General features: G+C 42.5%; 1 protein-coding gene across 1 annotated transcript in view; it reads left to right on the top strand.

The window, feature by feature from the left end:
- tgfbi (transforming growth factor, beta-induced) overlaps positions 1–22,830 on the top strand; it is a 44,712-nt gene that overhangs the window by 17,675 nt on the left and 4,207 nt on the right. The window contains exons 3-13 of the mRNA XM_051954177.1: positions 7,721–7,785; positions 7,983–8,140; positions 8,243–8,407; positions 8,550–8,696; positions 8,911–9,052; positions 9,144–9,356; positions 10,527–10,664; positions 14,308–14,450; positions 18,708–18,844; positions 20,449–20,579; positions 22,688–22,812. Coding sequence (XP_051810137.1) covers positions 7,721–7,785; positions 7,983–8,140; positions 8,243–8,407; positions 8,550–8,696; positions 8,911–9,052; positions 9,144–9,356; positions 10,527–10,664; positions 14,308–14,450; positions 18,708–18,844; positions 20,449–20,579; positions 22,688–22,812 — 1,564 coding nt within the window. The remainder of the gene's footprint in view (positions 1–7,720; positions 7,786–7,982; positions 8,141–8,242; positions 8,408–8,549; positions 8,697–8,910; positions 9,053–9,143; positions 9,357–10,526; positions 10,665–14,307; positions 14,451–18,707; positions 18,845–20,448; positions 20,580–22,687; positions 22,813–22,830) is intronic.

The following is a 22,830-nucleotide window of genomic DNA, read 5'->3' on the forward strand; positions in this document are numbered from 1 at the left end:
GCATATGAGAAAAAGTGCCAATAGTATTATCTGGACAAAAATCACAATATTGATTGTCTTTCAATTTCATTTGATGTAATCTCCTTGGATACAGGTAGGTTCGATGGATAATTTTGTAATGAATCATTTGGTGATCGGGATTTCTGGATCAGAGGGAAAGGTTTGACCAAATGTGATTCCAGTCCCACTCTGAATGATCCCTCAGCTCAGTTCTCCAGAGCTGTTCAATAGGCAGGGTTTAGTGTGAAGACTGAACAAGAAATTTGTATAAGTCTGAGACAATACCAGTGCCTTTTGGTTTGGTCAGAACGGAGTGGAGTGGATGATTTTTTAGCATACATCCCCAAGGAACCCCATGAGATCGCATAGCGGTACGTAACTGTAAATAAAAGAAGAAAGATGAGCCTGGCAAGTTGTGAACCCCTTTTCGCTCCCATGGAGGGAAAAAATGGCTTCTAATTGATCAGGAGAGAAGTGGTTATGAAAGACTGGTGTTTGGAGAAAATACTCTTTGTCTTTACCCAAGTGCTTATTTACTTGGTTCCAAACCGATACTAGATGTGCAATAATATTCCCATACTGACTATTAACCATTTTTAGAGGCACTTTAGAATGTAGAAGAGTAGGCATGACATAGGGTTTTATTAATTCTGCTTCAATAGGCATCCACGCTGCTGGCTTATCGGATTTGGACCAGAAGTTGAGTGATCTTAATACAAAGCACCACGATTACCACACAAAATTAGGGAGGCCTACACCTCCTGATGATTTAAGTCTATTATATAGTTGACGATTTAAATCTGGGCTTTTTTTTTCCATAAGTATTTATTTGTAAGAGTGCAGTTTTTTATAAAAGCCTTGTGGGGGAGCCAGGGGAAGCATAGAGCTGATAAAATTTATACACCCCACCTTTTAAGATCCTCATCTATGGCAAGCAGCATCTTTTTGTAATTGTTTTCAACCAGCTTATTGAGAGAAGAATTAATAAAAACCCCTAGGTATTTGAAACTTGTGGCAGTAGAGATGTTAGAGAAGGAACCAGCCATGCCCATTGGACCCAAAGGCATAAATGCAGACTTCCCCCAGTTTACCCTGTACCCCGAGATATTTCCAAATGTTTAAAAAGTTTTAAGGAGATATGGTATTGATTCTGATGGGTTACTTGTGTAAATTAGAATATCATCGGCATACAGAGAGATGTGATGGAATGTATCCTGTACCTTAATTGGAGCCATTTTCTCTGACTGCCTGACCAGCTGTGCTATGGGTTCCAATGAAAGACAGAATAACGGTGGGGATAAGGGGCAGCCCTGTCGCGATGAACGGGATATAGGAAACCTGGATGAACACACGTTGCCGGTTAACACAACTGCAGAAGAACTGGCATAGAGAGTTTCAATCATGTTGATAAAATCTACTGGGAAACCCATATGATGATCACAGCCCACAGATAGCTCCATTCCAGCTTGTCAAACGCCTTTTCCGTATCTAATGATAAGATGGCATTTCAGTTGTCAGATTTAGAAGATGCATTTGTAATATGGAGTAAACGGCGAATATTATCAGAAGCTAGTCTAGATTTAATGAATCCAGTTTGATCAGAATGGATCAGTGTATGAAGCAGCTCTTCCTCAGCACTGAAGAAGAAACTCAGGAATGATTGGGGAAATCATCTAAATTGAAAGTTATTTATGAAAAACTTGGTATCTGGAATCAATACAAGTCAGTGACTAAAATGTCACTATCGATTTATATTTATTTGCATTTATTAGGCTAACGAGATCTATTGAACTTCCAACATTTGCTAAATTAAAATAGCACCTACTAACTATGACACAACAATTAAGACAAATAACAGCACAAAGCAAACAACAATGTGAATGTGAGTGAGGGAGAATAGAAGGAAGAGAGAATGATATGGCACAATATTAGGGTAAACATTAGGGTGTAATCCAAAGCTCTGAGAGGAAAGGATGAACGACCACATCTAGAAACAATTGCTGGTTTGATGCTAGGCTAATTTGGACACTTATAAGAATGTATGTTTGGTGATGAAAGAACATTTAGAGTCAGATTTCAGTGACTGGAACTTACTTGCGTGGTGCTTCTGCTGATGGACCGTCCGGTTGGCCTGTAGGGGCAAAGTGGAGAACTTGAGTAGATCTAAGGAAGAATTCTTAAGAAGAAGGACTCAGAGGATAGAAGACTCTGGGGAAGGAGGACTCAGAGTGGTGCTTTTTGGTTTGGTCTGAAAAAGAGGACTTTTGGATGTCATTAACTCAGCAGGGGTCTGGTTCATCCTCCATCAGGGAGGGCTGATGTCCAGATGTCCTCCACAGAGTTACACTGAGATAACTTTGTGGTTCATATAATTTCAAAAATATTGTAATATTTTGATGCATCATTGACATATTTGTGCTCCTGGTGGGCAGATGATCAAAACAGCTACACACATGGCATTGACATACTTCTAGTTTGACATTTAAACAAAGAGAGTGAATGGTCTAGTGGTGATCATAATGAGGTTATTGAAATCTAGGTTCAAACCCAGGATGGTGGAGTAATGGTCTTTCTTTGTCCTAATTTGAGCTCCTTGTGGCATTGTCGGTGGAATGAAATCTTTGTGATACTGTTACCATGAGAGTATTAGTTTGGGGGGTTTGAGCCAGTCTCTTGGCTAAACTAGGCCCAGTACATCCTAAATGTCTGGAGGTGTGTGTTGTGAATCCTCTGAAGATCTGCTTTCTCATGGCCTTGTCCTGAAAACACAAACTTCACACCATCCTGCCAGATCTGGAAGGTGTCCTCCTTTAGGGGGGGGAGGACACTTTATATGCCTTCAAAAAAAAAAAAAAGTAAGTGCTTAAACTATTCATTAGGTATCAAAGAAATGTTTAGTTAGTGACGTACAACAGCTTGGTGAGTACTTGTGCATGGTTCACAATCTTTATCTGCCATTTAATCAAAATCTGTATTTTTTGGGACAGGCGTTACATAAAACCTAATAACCTTTAAACTATTTGAGCAATCATGCTGATTTTTTCACAGATTGTTCTTAAGACAGTGCTTCTTAAAATAATGGATGCTTTTTTAAATACTTTATAATCTGACCACTTAAGACCATTTTCATTCTGGGGTAAAGAGTTATTTATACTGAAATGGTTGCTGTGGCAATAAGAAAAAGAGTTATCCCCAAAGCACCCATTATTTGTTTTACAGTGGGTTACTCTATCAAAAGGTAGAATAGTCATTAACCCAAAATTTATGGACTCTGAGGAGATGGCATCTAAAGATAACCTTGCCAGCAAGTTGATTTCTCGCGATATTTGTGAGTTCACAAATCTCTCAAGAAACCATCTTGCTCCGCTCCCGCATTCACTGTTCGTTCAGAGCCAAGTTGGCACGGGCCAATCACGCAGCAGTATTCGTGTGTGGGGCGGGATATCCGGGTGTGAAGACGACACCAAGCGCCAGTAGATCAAAACAAACACGGCAACGGAGGACAACGATCGTGTAGATGCTGCTATTAAGTCAGTTTTAGCTGAATCTCCTATCGCTTCTTTGAAGGAAGAACAACGAGAGGCGTTTTGCGCATTTCTGGATGGTAAAGATGTTTGTGCTTTTTTACCTACGGGTTTCGGTAAGAGTTTAATCTACCAATTGGCTCCGCTCGTTGTGAAGATCCCGCGATTGGCTAAAAACAAACCTGTCAGAGGCGGGACATACTGTTGCATTGTCCAATCCGTGCGTCTTTCCTCCGAACGGATTTACATGGAGCGGTCCCAGATTGATATTGTGGAGTACTATCAAGTACTACACAATTATTAATCTGGCTATTGCCAGGTTAATCTAAAGATGGGTCACGAGGAAATGTGTATTGGCATGTTTATGACAAGATTTTGTCCCCAGGGATCACTGCATGTAACTTCTAACTGGTAAAATGATAATTTGCAACTCATAAGCTTTAAAATGATGTATAGCATGTTAAATTGGGTCATATTTGCGAACCTGTGAAATAAGGTGTACTCCCCTTTAATGTTGAACCTCTGGCAGGGCGTCTTAATGTCTCAGATCACAGTGAACTCTGACTCCAGTCTGGGATTGTAAATGGATGAAACTTGCTCTTAGCTTGATCCTACACTAATTAGTATATCAGTAAATGAGCAGTAAAGTGAAAAAGTTTGTTGAGGCTGTAAAGATGTAAGTCGTTAAATATCTATAGTATGTGGATTCTACATTTTTTTCCACCATTGATAGCATCTATGGACACTGAGAAAAATGTTGGACATGTTCATTTCCGGTTTTGCATTTGTGTAAAACGAGTAATTTAAAAAATATTTCTTTATTGTGACTTCTGTCACTCTGTCATACAGCACAGAGGACATTCTGAGTTCTCTCTCCTCACATCTATGGAAACAGCTGTTTCTATAGATGTGCAGGACTTTATGCTGTCGTGAGTAAAAGTGAGGCAGTAGCAGAAACAGCTGGATTTCAGGGGGTTCAAATACATTTAAAAAAAATTTAGAATAAGACAAACTTCACGACAGAATTTGGAGAATGTTCTCTTTTGTTCAAATATATGTCAAATATAATGTAGAGGGTATTTCAACATTTAATTTTGAGTGTTAATAGCAGCTCAGGGGTTGAAAGGCAGCTGCATCTCAGCTAAAGAAAATTTAAATAAAACAATTATACTGATATTCAGGAAAATGCAGAATATGGGATCTGATAATGTGGGCTTATCTGAAATAGAAAGCTCAGTTCCTCCTTTGTTCTGCTGTCAACATATCACGCAGCGTCTCCGGAGATATGAAGCTTTTCTTCGGTTGGTTCTGTGCAATGATGGACGTTCTGTGGCCTCAACATGTTTTCTCTGCTGGAAGTTTCTGGAACGTCTCCCTCAAGCGGCTCGACCTGCCGGCTGAATTACTGCGACCTCGCTCTGTTTGTTTTGTCAGAAATCCACAGCGGCCATCTTTGTTTATGTGGAGAACAAACGGGAGTCAGGTTTCCATCTGGTTTGATAATCAGTCCAGTGTGTGAGCCAACACACACAGTAACACTCTCAGGAGCTGATCTCCATCTGCTTCCATTTACTGCCACTCAGGGAGGTTCTCCTTCTTCTGTCTCCACATGTTAAATTTAATTTTATTAAAGGAGCTGCAGCTTCAGCCGACTCCTGATCTGCTGTGAGTTTGGACCATCTCCGATTAAAGCTTTCTGCAGGTACCGCTGTGAAATGTCTGGTTGCTGGTCCTGTTTTGAGACTCTGCCACTAATATACATTTTTTTTCACATCTGGAAACCAAAAACAAGCTGAAACGTACAAGCTAATTCCCACAGTTCACTAGTTTAATCAATTTACCAGTTATTCCAATAACTCCAAGAACCTTCCTGTGATATAAAACAGAGGGTTAACAAATGAAAATCAAATTTATCCCTCACTATGGGCAATATAAAGTCCTGAATCTCTATGGAAACAGCACAACCACGGCTAAAAGGAAAGTGAACTGAGAAATGTCTTCTGTGCATATTAACAGTTGTCACAGAAATCAGAGTGTTTCTTCAGTTATTTATTTAGCAAAAATTTAAAAACCTGGAATCTGTAAGTGTCCACAGGAAATAATGGAGGCTCCATGTACTATAGATATTTAACTATTTACATGTTTGCAGCTTCTACAAACTGTTTAAACTGTTTAAAACGTTTTCTTTAAACTTTTTAAAGAAAACATGACTTTCTGACCCCTCTGTGTTTTTGAAATGCATGTTTTGTTTTTAAAAAATCACCAAAATGACACAATTTATTAGCTAGAAACACTCTTTACATGACTATGCACACAGTCAGTGACAACTGCCTAAAAACCCAGTAGCAGGTTTTGGATTCAGATAATTCAGACAAAAGGTAAAAAATCCAATAGCTGCTGATCAGTTTTCTGCTGACAGACTCAAAGATTGATCACATGACGGTTTCTGCAAACAGTTCCCATATCACACACAGACACCACGCTAAGCAAAATGTGCTGCGACTGTAAACAGTGGTGGAGTAAATTAGAAAACACTAGTGGTGGTGGGAGTGTGTAGATCTACAGTCAGCAGCTTTAATTACAGTCTGATGTTATGACTCAGGCAGGTTGAGGGACAAGTGGTACCCATTGTATTCGGTAGAGATCTAGTGGTGTAGAGGCCCTGGCGGTTCGGTGTTTTTCCTGGCAGCGGGTCCAGGTACCCTGTCAGGCACCTGGTCTGGCTGCAGATTCTTCTTCTCTCTAAGGAAATGAATTTTATGAGCCCAGACAGCAAAGCCACATTTATGACGGAAATGTGTGCAGGAAGCGTCAAAGGCTATTTGCTTCATTACAGCCCACATGGTGCAGTCAAGCTGTCGAGCAGAGCAACCTCCACTGCTGAAACCTCCAACGCTCAAATATCCTTTGCTAAAACTTGCACAGCTGAAACTCCCACTGAAGACTGTAACCTCCACCACAGAACTTTAGTGCACATTTTAATTTTATAGAATCTCCTGTCCCTGCAGAGATCAGAGCAGCAGAGCTTTAGTGCACACTTAAATCTCAAATTTTTGGTAGGTTTTCAGTTAAAATGGTAAATGGTTGTATTTATATAGTGCTTTACATGATACGTCACATTCACACACTGATGGTGGAAGCTGCCATGCAAGGCGCTAACCACGACCCATCAGGAGCAATTAGGGGTTCAGTGTCTTGCTCAGGGACACCTCGACATGAACTTGACAGGCCGAGGATCAAACCAGTAACCTTCCAGTTACAAGATGGCCACTCTACCCACTGAGCCATGCCGCCCCAGTTTCAGTTCATCATTTATAACTGCTGTTGTTGATCTGCAAACTGTGAACGCCTGATTTTTCGCAACTGGCTAAAGCTGCCTGAGCTCTTGTTCAGCCAACCAGCCAAACAACTTGTCAGCCAAACAACAAGCCAGCCAGCCAGTGAGCCAACCAGCCAACCAACCAGCCAACCAGCCAGCCAACCAGCCAACCAACCAGCCAACCAGCAGCTGTATTTATACCAGACCACACACAGACACACCCCAGATTGTCAGGAAATGACTTCAAGTAATTATTGTAAGATATTTATTGTTGTTGTCACAAGATACATGGAAATTATTACACCTGATCATACAATGTGGTGAACAGTACAGACGGAATATATTTACACTTTAATGTACAGAGGACCGTCTTTACAGAGCACAGACTTATTCCTAATGTTTTCCTTATTATTTCTAGGGAACTAATTATTAATTTCTCACATGCTTAGACCAGATCCAGGCAAAGGTCCTGGTTGCGTTCCTAGTTGTGGTCCAGGTCCTGGCCCTGGTCCCAGATGATTCTGACCTCCATCATAGCTGACTGTAAACATATCTGAGTAATGACAGGTTGTGTAGCGTCCTGTAAAGTGGGTCTTACTGGAAGCTCAGTGTTTATATTCTCATGGAAAGAGTCTGGAGACTCTCAGCTCTGCTCAGCAGCAGCAGCTCATACCTTTATTAGCATCATTATACACAGACAGGAATTTATGTGTGTCCTAAAGCAGAAATATTACAGACGAGTTATGAGCTGCTGACGTGGAAGCTGGAGTTTTGTGGTGCTTTTCCATCGGAAACATGAAGGTGAGACAGATACCTGAGGAGGTGAACAGGGAGGACAGCAGGTTCCTCACATGTCCTGTTGTTGTTTCTGCTGCAGGATGATCACCTACGAGTGCTGTCCTGGTTATGAGAAGATTCCTGGGGAGAAGGGCTGCCCTGCTGGTATGAACTCCACCACTCAACACACAAGATTCCTCCGAAATAGTCTTCCTTTGACGCCACTGAACTATTGACCACAAACAGATCTTCTAAACCACAAAAATCATAATTCTGAAGAAAACCTAAAGAAAAGTAATTGAAACCTGTGAAAATAGAGCAGTGAAGCTGCAGAAAATGATTATGTGTGTGTGTCGTTGCAGCACTGCCTCTGGTGAACATCTACAACACTCTGGGCGTGGTTGGAGCCACCACCACCAAGATGTACTCTGAACGAGCCCAACTGAAGGAGGAGATTGAAGGTCCAGGAAGCTTCACTTTCTTTGCCCCAAGCAACGAGGCCTGGGCCGCCTTGCCGACAGTCAGTACAGGCCAGCGTCCAAAGAGTGTCAGAGAGAACAGACCGGCATTATGCTGCTGACATTGGACCTGACTGTGTGCTGTGTCTGTTGTCATGCTGCAGGAGATCCTGGATGCTCTGGTGAGCAACGTGAACATCGAGCTGCTGAACGCTCTTCATTACCACATGGTGAACCGCCGGCTGACCTCCGAGGAGCTGAAACACGGGTCCTCCTTTGCCTCTATGTACCAGGACTCCCATGTCCACATTCATCACTACAGCAACGGGGTTAGTGAATACACTCTGTAATACTCTTTAATATTGTAACACACTGTAACACTCTGAAGCACACCAATTCACACTATAGCACTCTGTAGCACAGTGGCACTCTGTAACACTAACAAACACTTCAATTTCCTCATCTCCTCAGATCATAACAGTGAACTGCGCTCGTTTGATCAAACCCGACCAACATGCCACTAATGGCATCGTGCATGTGGTAGACCGTGTCATCACCGCCATCTCCAACGACATGCAGTCAATTATTGACATTGACGATGACCTGGAGACACTGCGCGTGAGTACAGTTGTCAATCAAACAATGAATCAGTGAGAGTGAATTACAGTGTTGTGGTAAAGATCAAAAGTTCTATTGAAAGATGAAATATCACCAAACTCAAGACGTTGTCCCCAACAATTTCTCTGAACTTTGAACAACCTCAAAAGCTTCTGAATAAAATGTCAGTATCATGTAGATTTACACTCTGTGTTTCTGTGCTTCTATGTTTCAGACGGCCTTAGCTGCTGCCGGTCTAACCTCCGTCTTACAGAACGAGGGTCAGTACACCGTCTTTGCTCCCACCAATGAGGCCTTCGAGAAGATTCCTGCGGAGACCCTAAACAGGATTTTGGGAGACCCCGTGGCTCTGAAAGGTACCAGCAGGAGGCACTGTCTGCCTCTGTTTGATACATGATGGTGTTTGCAGATGAGCTTGCATAAGTCCACTTCTGCCACTCCCCTCAGACCTGTTGAACTACCACATCCTGAAGAACATGCAGTGTGCAGAGTCGATCGTGTCGGGGACCCCGATGGAGACCTTGCAGGGCACCGTGCTGGAGGTTGGCTGTGACGGAAACCAGATGACACTGAATGGGAAAGCCATCATCACCAAGAAGGACCAGTTGGGAACCAATGGGGTCATCCACTACATCAACGAGCTGCTCATCCCGGACTCAGGTACTGATGGTGAAGTTAGTACTAAAAATACTACCACTGCTGCATGCACTGAAACTGATACTGCATGTGTTACCGGCCTCCAGCCTAGGGGTGCCTGGGCCGGTAGCGTTGTTGCTTCACAATTCAATTCAACTGTGGAGCAGTAAGAGACCGATACGATTATCTGTGTGCGACCGCTGCAAGCGCCATTTTATTCTGGCACTAACGTGGCCAAAACACATTCCTAACATGTTTAACTTCAAAATCCATAGTCATTTCTAGTCATTCAAAGCATATTTATGACACACCATGTACATATTCACATAAACCTTAATTAACATTAACCCATGAACTCATGACACAGGGTTCTTACAGAACATTCAACAATTGTAAATAGCCGTCAAATATGACCACAGTTCAGTTGAAAACGACTGATTTCATTTAAAATGTGATATTCTACGCACAGCAACTAAAACAGCCTTCGTTAGTTAAACTGAATAGGCGTCGATGATGTTGTTGCTGCTGTTTGAGGGCTAGCTTTAGCAACGGAATAGATAGCTTTTCCTTGGTTCCAGCTGATCTATCTCCCAAGCTATTGTTATATGAGCACAACAACAACAACAACAAACATTTTTTCCTACCTGTGGAAGGTAATTCCATGCAGTCGATTGTCTTTATTTTGTTGGTTTGTACAACTTCAAGACGAGAAGTGATGCAGCTTCATTGCAGTACTCTTGACAAATGACCCTCACAAGATGGCGGACACACTGACGTACATTCAGACCAGTCGATGAGGCGTTTAGTGTATATGTCTGTGGTGTTATGGAAAGTAGACACGCATGCGCGCTCACGTACTGCGGAGTGAATGGTCGATAGCAGGCAGGAAGAGCGACGTACCACCACCAGATCTTTTGCCAGTACGCAGTACCGGACCCTACCGGCTTACTTTCACCCCTGGTTAGCACATGAATAAAAGTGTGAGTTGTCATGGAAACCGTGAAATTGTCTGTGTGACCTCAGACTTTGGAATGGTGGCATACATGCTGGAATTTTTGCATCTTGATTGCATCATGTTGTCATCTTGCCTTCTGTGTATCCTGACCTGCTGTGTCTTGTTTTTTAAAGCATGGTATCGATATCATTATTGTTATCATCATAGAGGCATTAGCAGTGTTGGTTTGTTTCCTGCAGCTAAAACTCTCCTGGAGCTGGCTGAAGGTTCATCCGTTGCCATGGCGACCAAGCTGTTTGTAGAAGCTGGTCTGACGTCCCACTTGACGGGCTCAGAGGCTCTGACCATGCTGGCTCCTCTGGATGAAGCCTTCAAAGGTAACACCCCGCTTTGACTTTATCTCTTTAAATCCCACTTTGTCATTGAAAATGTTGTGTGCTAAAACATTTAAATAAAGTTTCATAAAAGCACAGAATAGATAGATAGATTAGACAGATTAAACCTTTATTAATTCCACAGCTGGGAAATTTACAGTGTACAGCACCAAATAGAACATTTTGAATAAAAAAGAGTACAGCACACAATGCACACAGAGCATATATAAAAATAAACATATTTTCTTCAGAAGAAGAAAAGAAAGCAGTATTTACAACAAAATTTCTATGTAATTGCACAGCATCATTATTTACATTTTTATTGTTTGTAAGTGGGTGAACTGAAACTACTGGGAGCTTGATTGTAAAGTCTGACTGCAGCAGGAAGGAAGGACCTGTGGTATCTCTCCTTTAGACACCGCGGGTGAAGCAGTCTGTCACTGAAGGAGCTGCCCAGTGATCTTACTGTTTCCTGCAGGGGGTGGGAGGTGTCCTCCATGATAGACAATGGCTTTGTCATCATCCTCCTGTCTCCCACCACCTCCACAGGATCAAGGGGGCAGCCCAGGACAGAACTGGCTTTCTTTACCAGTTTGTTTAGTCTCTTCCTGTCTGCAGCCGTGATGCTGCTGCTCCAGCAGACCACTCCATGCTTAGAATCTTTACTAACCTGTGGAGAGAAACATGGAATGACAGTGACTGTGGTTGCATGAAATTTTTTAATTTGGAATTATTAATTCGGAATTAACTAATTCGGAATTAAAGTTTTGTGCTTTGCGGTTACATGGAAATATTAATTCCGAATTAAGGTTTACATGGACCACACGTTTAGGCGTTGGAAAAGATTCTGATTGGACAGGGAGTGGATGTGACGTATCCCTGTTCACCAGAAGAAAACAAACTCCATTTGCTGTGGCATTTCTTTTCCCCATCAACATGGAGGAGCAACTAAAAAGCACACTTTTTGCTTTGCTTTTTATTGTCGTTTTGAAACAGCAACTCGACAATGGCCTACTACTTCTGTTGCACCAGTAAGGTCGCAGAACGTGTACGTGGCTACATCACTAGGTGAGGAGCCAAGCATGCGCAGAATGACAGGAATTAACTAAAACAGAATTAACTGTATACATGAATAGAACGTACACAGGAAGTAGTTTATTCGGAATTAACTTTTTAATTCGGAATTAAGTGTTTACAAGGAGATATTAATAATAATGATGGATTAGATTTATATAGCGCTTTTCAAGGCATTCAAAGCACTTCACAATGGATCCATCATTCATTCACTCACACATTCTCACTCTGGTGGTGGTAAGCTACATTTGTAGCCACAGCTGCCCTGGGGCAGACTGACAGAAGCGTGGCTGCCAATCCGCGCCTACGGCCCCTCTGACCACCACCAACATTCACACGCATTCATACACCAGTGTGAGAGCAGCACTGGAGGCAAGGCAGGTAAAGTGTCTTGTCCAAGGACACAACAGCACATGACTAGGTCAGAACGGGAATCAAACTGCCGACCCTTCGATCATTGGACGACCCGCTCTACCACCTGATCCACAGCCGCTCAATAACTTTAATTCCGAATTAAAGAGGAATTAACGGTCTCATGTAAACGTACAGAGTGTAGAACAGCAGCAAGTGCAGCCCTGTGTAATATCACTGGGGCATGTCAGATGACTGTAACTTTAGCCCAACCTTTAGAAAGACTTAACTGAAAATCAAATCAATCAACTTTTATTGTCATTTAGCTGTACATAATACTCAATTCAGGACAAAATAACCTAATTCAACACACACACACACACACACACACACACACACACACACACACACACACACACACACACACACACACACACACACGTCTGGTTCTTATATCCCCGTGGGGATCTACCATTGACTCCCATTCATATCTAACCCCTAACCCTAACCTTAACCAACACCAAAACAATGGCTAACCCTAAAGAAACGTTTTTGCACTTTACTTTTTTCAGTAACAACAACATGGCCAAGAAAACACTGTTTAAACTTGTGGGGACCCAAATGAGGTCCCCACAAGTGACATTGTTTTCGGTTTTCCTACAAGTATAGCCAGCACCTGACCACACACACACACACATGTTTGTACTTCTATCTTAGTGAGGACATCCATAGGCGTAATGCATTTCCTAGAGCCTTACCCTAACCTTAACCATCACAACTGATCGCCTAACCCTAATCCTTACCCTAACCCTAACCAAACCTCAATTCATACCTGTTCTCTAAAAACAAGTCTTCACCCTCAAACATGGCTGTTTCAAAGTGAGGACCGGCCAAAATGTCCTCACTTTGTAAAAATGTCCTCACTTTGATAGTTAAATGCAGAAAATGGTTCTCACAATGTAGCAAGTACAAGAACACACACACACACGACGTGTTGCAGCTCAAATGAATTTGAAGTAGAAACTCAGTGCAACCAAAGTGAATCCATTTGTGTTCCCTGACACATAATTTAGAAAAGCTGTGATCACTGCAAGTAAATTCAGTCTACCTGTGATTTCCAATCAGCCTGACTTTAAGAACAAAATTCTATAATGAGCAGCAGAACCCTCTCAGTTTTAGACCTGTGGTCTGTGTCTATCTCCACGTCTGCATCATGGCTCCACGTGGAAAAGAATTGCCAGAAGGACTGAAATATTTGATTTTTAGTCTTCACTAAAATGAAAAGGGATCCTTGAACATCAGTGAACAACTAAAAGTCAGTGAAACACATTGTCAGCAGTAATCAGGAGGTACAGAAGGAGCCACGATACCACTAATCAGAGCTGCAGTGGTCATTCTCCTAAATGACTCCACAGAGAATGAACTACTTTCACAATCTAGCAGTGAAAAGCAGACGACAGCTGCTTCAGACTTGGTACAGGGTTATCAATGGAAAACAGAGTTTCTGTGAAGCTCAAATGGTGTAAAGCACACTTCAGAACATCAACCTCTAAAACAAGAAATTTTTTTTTGCTATTCAGAGCAAAGCGTCCAGGTGAAAGTTGCCAAAAAACTTGGAAAGAAGTGTGAATATTGGGAGCACATTCTTTGGTCTGTCGAGAAGAGGATAAAATTGTTCAGCTCAGATGGAGTCCAGCATGTTTGGTGTGAATCTGACCAGGATTCCCACAGTGAATACATAGTCCTGATAGTGAAGCACAGAGGTGGGCATTTGATGATACGAGGCTGGATGAGTGTAAAAGGTGTTGGGTAGATGATATTTATAGATGCACCATGAATGTCTGTGGATAAACCCAAATACTGGCTGACAAGATGACTCCCAGTCTGCAGAGACTCAAAGAAAGGAATATTCCAGCATGAGGACCATCCAAAGAACAAAATCACACAATAACAAATGGAAAATCACGACCTGTACAGTAAGTGTCCTGACATGAATCTAGCAGAACACTTTGAGGCTATTTTGAAGAGAAACGTAGAGCAACACGACACCTCCAGCAGGTGAAAGAATAGTCTGTGAAGAACGGCAAAAAATACTTACTGTTACGTGAAATACAATAGAATGATTTGGCATTGAATGGATAATGCAGTCATGTACTCACTGCTGTTGAACAGAAACATGTCTATTTCTGTGTTTAAAGTCTCCTCACCTTGTGTCTGACAGGCAGTGTGACGATGACACCTGACATGAGGAAGCTGATGACCAATCACATTGTGAAGGAGCAGATGTCCTCTAAGTCTCTGTACCACGGTCAGGAGCTGGAGACACTGGGAGGCCTCAAACTCAGAGTGTTTGTCTACAGAAATGTAAGAACTTTTTCTCATGTTGGTTTGTTCCTGAGTTTGTTCACTTGCCTTTTATTGGTTTTAGCTCATAAAACTGAATTCTCTGCAAATTTTTCCCTCAAACTGGATCCATGTCTGGACCAGTGATCTGTTCTGGTTCTCTGTTGGTAAAATCCCATCAACACTGGCATCAGTATCATCCTTTAAATAGCAGTGTTGGTGCATCATCTCAGACTCTGTTCTGAGTTTATCTATATATTATATGGAACCCAAATCCATTAAATACTTCGTCAGAATTAAGAGAATTTCAGATGTTGTTCGACCTGGGAATTTTTCTACCTTCAACTTCAAATGAAAAACAAAGTGGCATTTGTTTCCTACGTAAAAAAAGTTTTACATGGGAAGCCCTATTAAGGGTTTACTATCTTCAGAAAACATAAATTAAATTAGGTAAAGACACAGACAGTATTATTTTCAGCAGATCCAAATACTATACTAAATTTACTATTTTGACTAAATGGTGAAGGAGACTTGTTGGTAGGAGACTGGCATTCATAGGGGTCTGTATCTTGTCATTATACACTGCCCGTCCCAAAAAAAGTCACACACTCTAATATTTTGTTGAACCACCTTTAGCTTTGAGTACGGCATCGTTTCAATAAGCTTCTGCAATGTCACAGCATTTATTTCTGTCCAGAGTTGGATTAATATTCTACCAAGATCTTGTATTGAAGATGGGAGAGTCAGACCACTGCTCAAAGTCTTCTCCAGAACATCCCAAAGATTCTCAGTGGGTCTGAGGTCTGACTCTGTGGAGGACAATCCATCTCATGCTCCCTGATCCACTCATTCTCAATGTGAGCCCCATGAACCCTGGCATCGTCATCCTGGAACATGTCCATGCCATCAGGGAAGAAAAACTCCATTGATGGAAAGACCTGGCCATTCAGTATATTCAGGTATCAGCTGACCTCATTCTTTGGGAACATAACATTGCTGAACCTGACCAACCCCAGATCATAACCCTAACCCCCACAGGCTGGTAGGTACTAGCCATGATGAGTGCATCACTTCATCTGCCTCTCTTCTTACCCCCCATCACTTCGGAACAGGGAAAATCTGGACTCATCAGGCCACATTTGTTCCTGGAAGATGATGGTTCTCCACTATCCTTCAGGTTTTAATGATGCGTTGGATGGTTCTTAACCTGATTTTAGTAGTTTCATCTCCTTTGTTGTTTTCTTTGCTTGATGCAGACCAATAATTTGACCCTTGTTAGACAGGTCCTTTCCATGAGCACAGGATACATGAGCAAATGAGAAGCTCCTCACTGTATCAGCTAGGGTTAAATAAGTTGTTGAAACATATTCAGCACTGCAGTAATTATCCAGTGGAAGGCTCTTAGCTATTTGCTTTGTTAAATCCAGGTGGAGACTTTTCTTTTTTGACCAGGCAGTGTATGTAAAAAGTTACAGGTTGCTTCCATGCTGTCTTCATGTTAAAATTTAACAATGTGAGGCTGATTTTATCCATTCAGATATGGAAATGAACACTGAACAGAAAATCTGATAATTCCACACAAATCACAGTAAATCCCATGTTTATTAAAACACATCATTACTTCTACAGTATCTCACAAAAATCAGTACACCCTTCACATTTCTGCAAATATTTAGTTATATCTTTTCATGGGACAACACTGAAGATATGACACTTTAATACACTATAAAGTAGTTGGTGTACAGCTTGCATGATAATGTAAATTTACTATCAGCGTTGGTTTGTCTGTTAGCAACATTACTCAAAAAGAGAGTAATTGGATGAAGTTTCCAGGGAAGATCAGAAATGAAACAAGGACCAAGTGATTAGATTTTGGCAGTGATGCTGCTCATAGTCTGGATCCACAGATTTGTTAAAGATTTCTGTATCATTGCCAGATAGTGGCACAGCGTCTCTGTAACCACATAAAGTGAACACTACGTCAGCTTCCTGCAGACAATCACATGATCGTGAACCTACTCCAAATCCACCGCTGTGGATCATGTTTTTTTTTTTTAAAGATTTCAGTCGTCAGAAATCATACAATGACTGAGCAGCCTTGGTGGAGGATGGTGCTCCGAGTGCTTTTCCTTTTCTCATGCTCTGAGTGCTTTTCCTTTTCTCATATAGGATTAAGCCTGTATGAGACAGAAGAGAGAAGAGAACTGGAAAAGGTCCTGCAAAGAGTTTGAATGCAGGAAACTGCATGTCCTGCTTCACCATCCGGAGCATGTGGTGATGTGAACCACCAGGACAGACCCAATTACATTTTTTTGTTTACTTTCTGAGAAAAGTCTGCAAAATTCCTATAATATTTCAATGTTTTATTTTTGTTCCCAAAATGTTCTTTTTTTTTTTTTTTTTTTTTTTTTAAAAGGTGGGAAACTAAAGATGTTCCAAAAAAAAAAAAAAAAGATTGGTGATAACATTGTGGGAACTTTTCCTGCTAGCTGCAATGCAACCAATCAATTATTTATTTATTTATTTATTTATTTATTTTTGTCCTGTCCAGCAACAGAGCAGGCAGAATGGGAATCTGGCTGCTGCATTGTGCCACACAAGTTTGCTTTTCCAAGGGGAGTTTATAAGACTCCCCTTGATAATGTTCAGTAATTTATTTAGTTTGAATACTTGTTGATTAGTTATATATACATAAATTTGCCGGACCTAACAGGGAAACAAAAAGGCAGGAAAAAAACAGAAAGAAAAACAACAAAGGGGGATAGAGAAAAGAAAAGGAAGAGTGCAAGAATACAATAATCTTTCAAGTGAAACCGACACAACAGACAACAAGCTAGAACACCTTAAAAAAGACACAGCGGAAAGCATTCTACAGGTTTTGTTAGGAAACACAGCTAGTAATTATTCAGAACATCTATGTGAAACAAACAAACTGAGGAAACATGTCTTTTGATATTTTGGCACCAGGACAAACTTAACATCCCACAAGACAACATGGTTGCTATGTTCACATGCAGAGTACGGTGCAATTGTGACTGTGATCATGCAACTATGACCTCTGACCTCCGTGAAGGCCAGAAGCGGCCCGAGAGCCCACAAGACCCAGGCGAGCCGGCAGCAATCCCAGAGCAGAGATCCGAGCCACCAAACCATGAGGACGACCACGGATCGGCCCGGAAGGGGGCAGAGGGAGAACCCGGCCAGGACCCCCAGCGTCCAGCGGGGCCGGGCCCTAGGCGACCAAGACCGGCGGCCGCCGACCCCGCCAGGGGCCGGAGGCCCAGGGCGGGCACAGCCCAGGACCCCGGGCCCCAGGCATCCAAGAGGCAACCCCCGCCCCCCCAGGCAGAGGCCCAACACCACCAGGGGAACCGGCCACCCCAGACGGCCACCCGGCACGGGCTGGTGCCTCCGCCGCAGCCCAAGATCCAGGGCACAACAACCCCACCCCCCCACCCCACCACCGCCCCCTCTCCACCACCGCCCCCTCTCCCCCCCACCACCTACCAGTGCTCCCCCCCACCAACCCCCCATAACATCCATAATCATTTACTCACTCACCCACCCATAGTGCCCCATGGGGGCACCCCCGGAAGGCCGGGGCATACCGGGCCACAAAACCGGGCCCCAAGGCCGGCCCCCACCACCACCCATGCCCCCACCCACACCCCCCACCCAGATGCGGACAGCCGCGCACCCCCAAAGACCAGCAGGCCCCCAGCCCGCAGCCAGCCACAGACCCCACGCCCATGGGATACCACCCCCTCCCGCCCTGCCCCGGTGGCGACCAGAAAACAGGGATGTGAAGAACCCCTTTACCCTCACCTCCCCAGCGCATGAGTGTTGGTGAGATCTGTGTTGTTTGCAATTAAAATTGGGGGGTAGTAGCTAAGCCAAGCCAGGAACGGGGTCAACGGGAGGTCCCGCCTACCTGAGCAGCCCCGCCCACCTTACACGGCATGCTGTGTCCCCCAGTGTGTGTTATCAGTATTTTGCTGTGTTTTAGTGACTAAGTGTAATTAAAACTTGAGAGGCGAGCCATCAGAGGGTGTAGCGGATGGGGCCACTTAGATGACCCCCTCCATCAATTATTTATTAGAATCATGTGACTTATGGTTTAGGATGAGCTTTGCCTGCAGCTGAAGTCATCTGTATGACGTTCTGTGCATATGCTGGACAGGGCATGTTGAAACTGCGTCTTTCTGTGAGAACAAAGCAGAAGCAGCAGCACTTGCTCTACCTGTACGTCTGCTCAGGTGTTCTGTCTTCTCTCTGTAGAACCTGTGCATTGAAAATGCCTGCATTGCTGCTCATGACAAGACCGGACGCTATGCCTCCATGTTCACTGTGGACAAAGTCCTCACTCCACCAATGGGAACCGTCATGGATGTCCTCAAGGCTGATAACCGCTTTAGGTGAGGACACTCATGTCTGAATCATGTCTACCAGGTAGAAGCACGTCGTCAGTAACCTATGTTACAGGAGGAGTCAGAGAACCCAGGCACAGGCACAGAGTGGCAGACAGGTGGTCAAAGGGAAAATGTGTTTTTATTTAAGCAAACAGGAACCAACCGATACAGACGAAGGAAAACCGAACTAAAATAAGTCACCCTACAAAAACCCACAGCTAATCTACAAAAATCAAACAGGGATAAACTGAAGCGGGCAACAAAACCGAATATTTACAAAATCTGGGAAGCTAAACTACAGGCCAAGGTAGGCAGACAAGGAACAAAAGCAGGGACAGGCGGGAATCTGGGGGAAGGAAGAGCAGAGTCCATAGAGCTGAAGCAGTTAGGTGGTAAACAGGGCTTGGTGGGGAGAGCTGAGTCCATGGAGAGATCTGAGTTTGTGGTCCAACAGGCAGTGAATGACAGAGCTGGCTTATATACTGGGAGGTGGAATTGGAAACAGGTGACTGGTGTGAGTTAATTATGACAGCTGATTCTCATTGCTGCAACCAGACTGCAGGCCAGTGGAAGATTCAGGGGGCAGAGACACACAGGAGAGAAGACAGAGGGAGCCAGAGGTACTAGACAAGAAGAGAGAGAAGACATGGAACAAGTGAGGGAGCGAAAGAGAGAGGGAACAGAGAGTGAGAATAGAGACAGATGAAGGAGAAAAGGGCAGGGGCCGGAGCAGGAAGCTACTGAGCAACCTGCAGCACATCGTACATTTTCAGCAACACTGTACAGAGCACAAGCTGTGAAGTGAAAAGACGTTGGAGAGCCAAACTGTGAAACCCATTTATCACAAACATAATTCCAGTCTACATCAGCAGTGAGTATAGTACCATGTAATATTATCTAAATACACAATTATCTGAAATTGTATCCCCTCTCAATAGCTGCAATATTTCCTTTGACGAACAATCAAACAAACACTTTAGAAAGACCACATTAAAGATTCAGATGCCAGTATAGAAACCCAGGGCAACCAAAGTGAAGGCAGCCATCTGCCTCGAACGGCAGGAGAAAAGATGGAGAACAGGCAAACAATACAAACAGAACAATGAACATCTTGGAGGGCAGTGAGGCCAAAAACTGTAGATCAGAGACATGTAGCTCCAGATCCAGAGAACAAACACCGGACCAGTGATCAGTAATGGAAGAAAGAGAAGAGAGAAAAGGAGAAGCCCAGTGCATCATGGGAATCCTCCGGCAGTCTAAACCTACAGCAGCTTAACTAAGGGACAGCTCAGGTGATCCTGAACAGCCCTAGCTATCAGCTTTATCAAAGAGGAAAGTTTTGAACTTAATCTTAAAGTAGAGAGGATGTCTGCCTCCAGAACCCAAAGTAGGAGCTGATTCCACAAAAGAGGAGCTGATACATTTTACTTCTGGAAACTCAGGAGCCACCAGTAAACCTGCAGTCTGAGAGTGAATGGCTCTGTCAGGATGATTCGGTACAATAAGGCCTCTAAGATACGACTGAGCTCAGTCAGAAGATGCTGTTTTAGCAGCAGTTGGTGTGAATGGTTTTTTTATCCACAAATTTATTGTTTTGGGGGTATTTTCAGTCTCCTGGTTGGTGCCATCCAGACTGCAGGTATGACAGAGCTGCTGAACCAACAGGGGACCCTCACTTTCTTTGCCCCCACCAACGACGCATTCAATGCCCTGGGGCAGGCCGAGCTCAACAAGCTGATGCGTGAGTATTAAAGAGGGCAGATGGGCAATGAATCACAAGAAGGAGGTTCAAACTTTTAATCCAGAAGGGGTAAAAGGGTAATTCCACCTCATATCAGCTCATAAGGAGGGGGCATTATGTTCACACTGTAACATGCTGTGTTTTATACAGTATTGGTACTGTATAAAACACATTTTACTGCTGCTTCTGCACAGCAAGCATGTGGTTAGATACTAAACTGCATTTTGTTGCCTTTGTACTATAGTCAAATTGAATTTAACCTAATTTAGTGCTGGGTGAGTGAACTGCAGGGGGAATGAAAATTAAATAAATAAATACAAATACAACAAATTTAAAAAAAAAATTCACATAGAATACAAAGAAAAATTTAAAATAAAGCTCATGTTCTTTTTTTTTCATGTACGGTGTATTTTTGTTGGGTCCTTGCTTCAGTTATAAATTAGGGTAAGCTCCGTAATAAGATTAGATCAAGCTTTAAAGGAAATTCTAGTTCAAGATGTTCCTCAGAGAAACAAAATTTTGAGAAAATACAGTGAAAAAATGAGAAAAGAAATACATAAAATTCATTATGCTGGTGTAGTACAGTGATTTAAAAAAACACAACATAAAATTGAAAAATTGCACTAAAAATGAAATATTGGACCTAAAAAGTGAAATAATTTCACATGACAAATGAAATGTACATGACAAATTTAAAGCAGCACATGGAAAATTAAATGTTTTAGATGAAAAGTGAAATATTTCTAACGAAAAGGAGTTTTTGCACACAAAAAATTATTTCTTGTGAAAAATGAAATGCACATTAAAAAAATCTCCATGAAAAATTAAATATTGCGCATGTAAAATGAACTATTGCACAGAAAAATGTAAGATTGCACACGACAAATGAAATGATTCACATTAGAAAGTAAATATTGAACCCCCAAAAATAAAATGATTTACAAGAAAATTAAAATATTGCACCTGAAAAAGAAAATATTTCACCTGGAAAATTAGATGGGAAAAATACATAGAACATACTGAAACTGATATTACACAAACCACTGACACTGATATTATTGTTCAGATTTATGTTTAAAGTTCTACCGGTTTTGTTTTACTTACTCTTATTGTCGAGTTTTAATCCTTCATATTCAAATTCCTCAAGTAAATTCACACCATAAATAACACGGTGGATCTTCACCTCCATATTCAAAGGTGTCTGCTTTATTCACAGTCTTATTTTTCTCGTGCAAAGCTTGACAGCTACTGCTTTCGGTGTGACGTTCTGCTCTGAGGTGTTCTCTCTGTGTTCTCTGCCGGCTGTTTCTCTTCTCCTTTTTTGGTCTGAATGTTCACAAAGTGTTTATGTGACACTCAGCTGAACAAGGCTTTAACCAGGTTCATGTAAACCATCAGTGCTTCCTAATACAGGCATGCAGAGCTCCAGACCGCTGTCCAATCGGCCTCCACACTCTGTCCATCATCACATCGTGACCACAGTTAGGTTTCACTGTTACAGCGTCCTGATGACAGATGAGGAGAAAGTTACAGGTCATTGATAGATGCAACATGGCTCTAAAACAGTGAACAGAGGAGCAAGTTGTTGGAGATACATCCATCATGGTGAATCATCTTTCTACAGGGGGTGAAAGTCTGGAGAGGCTGGAAACGTGGAAATAGCAAGATAATCTTTACTATGTGGAGACAAAACAACCACAAAGAGACACAACTATCACAAAGGCATGAAAAAAACCCTAAAATTACAAAAACAAAATAACACAAGCGAGAGTGAAAGCAACAAAACCATAACTCAGATGACAGAAAGGAGAAGAAAAATGACAGACAAGACCAAGCAACCACAAAATAACACAAATGACTCACAAAATGTCCACAAAGAGACACATAAAATGATCAAAATGAGATCGAAAACAACAGAAAGGAGACAATGGCTGTAGAAATTTAAATATAAATATCTATGTAGCTTTCATTTTTCCACACCTGTAAATGTTGGACATGTTGATTCCAGGATTTTACCATTTTAGTAAAAGTAAATCACCAAAGCCATTTTTCTCTCTGCTTCTTCGTGGTTGTTCTGTTTCAGTCAGCAGCTGTGTGTGTCTTTGCAGGTAACCCAGGGGAGCTGTCAGGTGTGCTCAGGTATCACCTGGGGGAGGGCATGCTGGTCAGCGGTGGAGTCGGCTCTCACACCAGACTGAAGCCTCTGCAGGGGGAGAAGCTGGAGCTGGGTGTGGTCAGTCCAGACTTTATT

The sequence above is a fragment of the Acanthochromis polyacanthus genome, chromosome 10 (assembly GCF_021347895.1).
Source record: "Acanthochromis polyacanthus isolate Apoly-LR-REF ecotype Palm Island chromosome 10, KAUST_Apoly_ChrSc, whole genome shotgun sequence".
Classification (NCBI taxonomy): domain Eukaryota; kingdom Metazoa; phylum Chordata; class Actinopteri; family Pomacentridae; genus Acanthochromis; species Acanthochromis polyacanthus.